At 54.4% G+C, this 3,000-nt stretch overlaps 1 protein-coding gene across 1 annotated transcript in view; it reads left to right on the top strand.

Annotated features, from left to right (window-relative positions):
* The first annotated feature begins 2,371 nt into the window (after nt 1-2,371).
* The window catches only part of LOC144243986 (uncharacterized), a 2,672-nt gene continuing 2,043 nt past the window's right edge, over nt 2,372-3,000 (top strand). Inside the window, exon 1 of the mRNA XM_077779149.1 lies at nt 2,372-2,558. Coding sequence (XP_077635275.1) covers nt 2,552-2,558 — 7 coding nt within the window. The 5' untranslated portion in view covers nt 2,372-2,551. The remainder of the gene's footprint in view (nt 2,559-3,000) is intronic.

Below are 3,000 nucleotides of genomic sequence, written 5' to 3' on the forward strand. Positions count from 1 at the left end.
GGGCGGGGGGTGGGGGGGACAGGGAGCTGGCAGATCCCTCTCCACCGCCACCATACGCCCTCGCCCTCGGGCTGTCAGGATGTGAAGACAGCCTTGGAGCCGACTTCAGGCCTGGTGGCCCATGTGCCTCACTGCCTTTCAACCACCAAGCCCTGCCCAGGCCTGCAGCGGCCTCGCCCTTCTCCCACCCTTCAGGACCACAGCCATCCTTCCAGGCCTCCTCCAGGCAGCCTCCCAGGACTCCCTCTGCTCAGAGGAGCCTCACAGCCCCAAACCACAGCAGCCGACCTCGCATGTCCTCAGGACGATGATCCCAAAGCAGGGCCCCTAAACTGTTTCAGCTTCTCACCCAATGCCTGAATTCTTTCTAGACCAGCTTGTGCTTGTTCACCTCCACTGACGGGAGCCTCATTGCCTCCAGGGACAGCTCTTTTGCCTGGACCAGAAGGGGTTCTTTTTATTGTGCCAAAAGCATGTTGTCTTCATTTCTACCCATCGATGAGTATCTGTTTAATAATAGCTGCTACTAGTAGGCGAGAGTACCTAACGTCAGCCACTCTACCTGCATCACCTCATTTAATCCTGTCAATGATTTTGAGGGGTTGTTTCAGGGATAGGGAAATTGAGGCTAGAAGCAATGAAATAACTTGGTCACAAGGTCCAAGTCACACAGTGAGTGAGGGGTAGATCACTGCTTATCAGGCAGCTATGATAAGCCATGCCTAAAAGCCGGCACTCTGTCCACCCTCCAGCTTGACAAGGGCAGACTTTTCCACCAAGGCGATGCATCGGGCTGAAGATCTCAGGGCCGGAGAGATGAAAAGGGAGCAGGACGCATCAATCCGACCTGTAGTTTTTTCCCATGTGCCCCCAGCTCAGCACCATCCCCTTAGAATTCAGGAGGAAGAAGGAGGGAGTGAGATCAAGAAAGAAGCCAGAAGACTGAGGGACCCCCGTGCGGCCCCTGTTAAGCCTTAGAAAGTAGTCACAATGGGGTGCACTCTCCTCTCCTCTCTAGGCTTAGATCAGGCCCTCCGGACCTAGATCACACAGGGATGCACCTACAGGTTGCCTTCCCAGGACTCCAACTCCAGCTACTTCCAAAGGGGGAGATGACAGGATTCCGTGGTTTTTCCATATCCTGTCAATCAGTCGGTCAACAACCTTTCTTTGAGTACTGGCCGTGTGCCTGGCCCTGTAGACACCAAGACAAACACCACACCTTTGGGGCTGCTTGGAATGAGGTTAAGAGTACAGTCACCTCCTCAGCTCTGCCACTTACTACCAGCTGTGTGACCTTTGGAAGACACGGAATTTATCTGTGCCAGTTTCTTCATCTGTTCATTGGGGGTAATGATAATGTATCTATCTACCTGGTGGTAAGCACTGTGGAAGTGGTTTCTATTATTATTTTTCTTGTCCTCAAATAACTCCAGGATAATGGGGGAGACTGATGTGTAGACCAACTGTCAAGGCGCCAAGGGTTAGAGCTGGGCACGGGGCACCCTGGGAGGCCAGGGGAAGGGCTGCTCCCTGGCCTGCACTTCATAAACATTTATAGAGAGCCGCTCTGTGCCAGGCGCTGTGCTGGCCACTGGGGACACAGAGATGAACGGGACACATTGTCCACTCATCTGTGTTCCTCCCCTCTCTCCAAAGGCCTAGGCCCGGAACCCTGCACTGAGGGCTGGGAGGGGTTCGGGGGGACACCATGGACAGAACTGAGTGGAGAAAATCAAGGCCTGGAAATCAGGACACCTGGGTTCATGTCCCCCACTCACGGGCTACCTGACCTTGGGCACTCTCTGGCCTCAGTTTCCCCACTGTAGCATGAAGGAGTTGGACAAGATGACCCCTCTGGTCCTGACCCACTCTGACAGGTGATGAATATTACCCCACTCCCACAGAGCTCGACACTCACCCCATCTGCAGTCCCCAGGCCATCTCAGCCCACTGGCCGGCCCACTGAGGCAGTGGGGAAGAGATATCTGCCTGGTGCTGACTGGCACTGCCTTGCTGAAGAGCTGGCACAAATTCACATGAAATAGGGGGGACTGGATCTAAAGGCGGGGTTGTTTGAAGGGGGTGGGGGGTGCTGGGGAAAGGCAGAGCCAGCTCCCACAGGCCCTATTCATAGCTCTCTCTGCGGAGGGAGACAGAGCAGGATAATTAAAACCGGGCTTTGTCCAAATCCCTGACCAAGCCAATATCTCACCTTTGAACCCCTGCAGCCACCAGAGCAGGGCTGATGGCCCTTTAGAAGGAAAACGCCAATGAACTGAGCCACTGCCCAAGTGCTGTGGGCTGGCATGGGGTGGGGCGGGGGTGTGTTGGGGGAGTAAATGACCTGATTCCAGACCGGCCAACACGGATGGGCACCTGAGGCTTCGCCATCCTGAGGCCTCCAGGGTCCTTCCCGGTACCAGCTGGACAACAAGCATCCCAGCTCCAATCCAGCGAGAGGTTAACCTTGTCCTTGGGCTGTGTCCAAGATGGACCCAGATTCAGCGAGGAAGGGACAGCAGGGCAAGGGAGGTCCTGAGAAGCAAGAATGCAGGGTGAGTGTGGACTCTATCTGGCTCTGCCACTTGTCAATGATGTGATTTCGGTCAAGCTATTAGCTGTCTCTGCCTCTGTGTCCTCAACTGTGAAGTGCGGATAATAACAGGACCCACATCACAGTAGTGTTGTGAGGATAAAATGAGGTAATTTATAAAAATGCTGGCCCAGAGCAATTGCTACCTATCTCTTAACTCTCAGCTGTATTAATAAAGCAACTCCCCTCCTCTTTAAAAACTCATCCCCCCCGGGGGGGATGGGCATGGAGGAGGACACTTGTGGGGATGAGCACTGAATGTTATGTGGAANGAAGCCAACATCATGGGGATCTACCTAACCCATGTACAGAGGCAACCTCCTTGAGTGACGGTCCAGGCCAGACTGGCTCGCATGCCTCTCCCTACATGTTCCCCTGAAGAGCTAACTGCAGTCCCTCGTACT

The sequence above is a fragment of the Crocuta crocuta genome, unplaced genomic scaffold (assembly GCF_008692635.1).
Source record: "Crocuta crocuta isolate KB4526 unplaced genomic scaffold, BGI_CrCroc_1.0 scaffold68, whole genome shotgun sequence".
Taxonomy (NCBI): domain Eukaryota; kingdom Metazoa; phylum Chordata; class Mammalia; order Carnivora; family Hyaenidae; genus Crocuta; species Crocuta crocuta.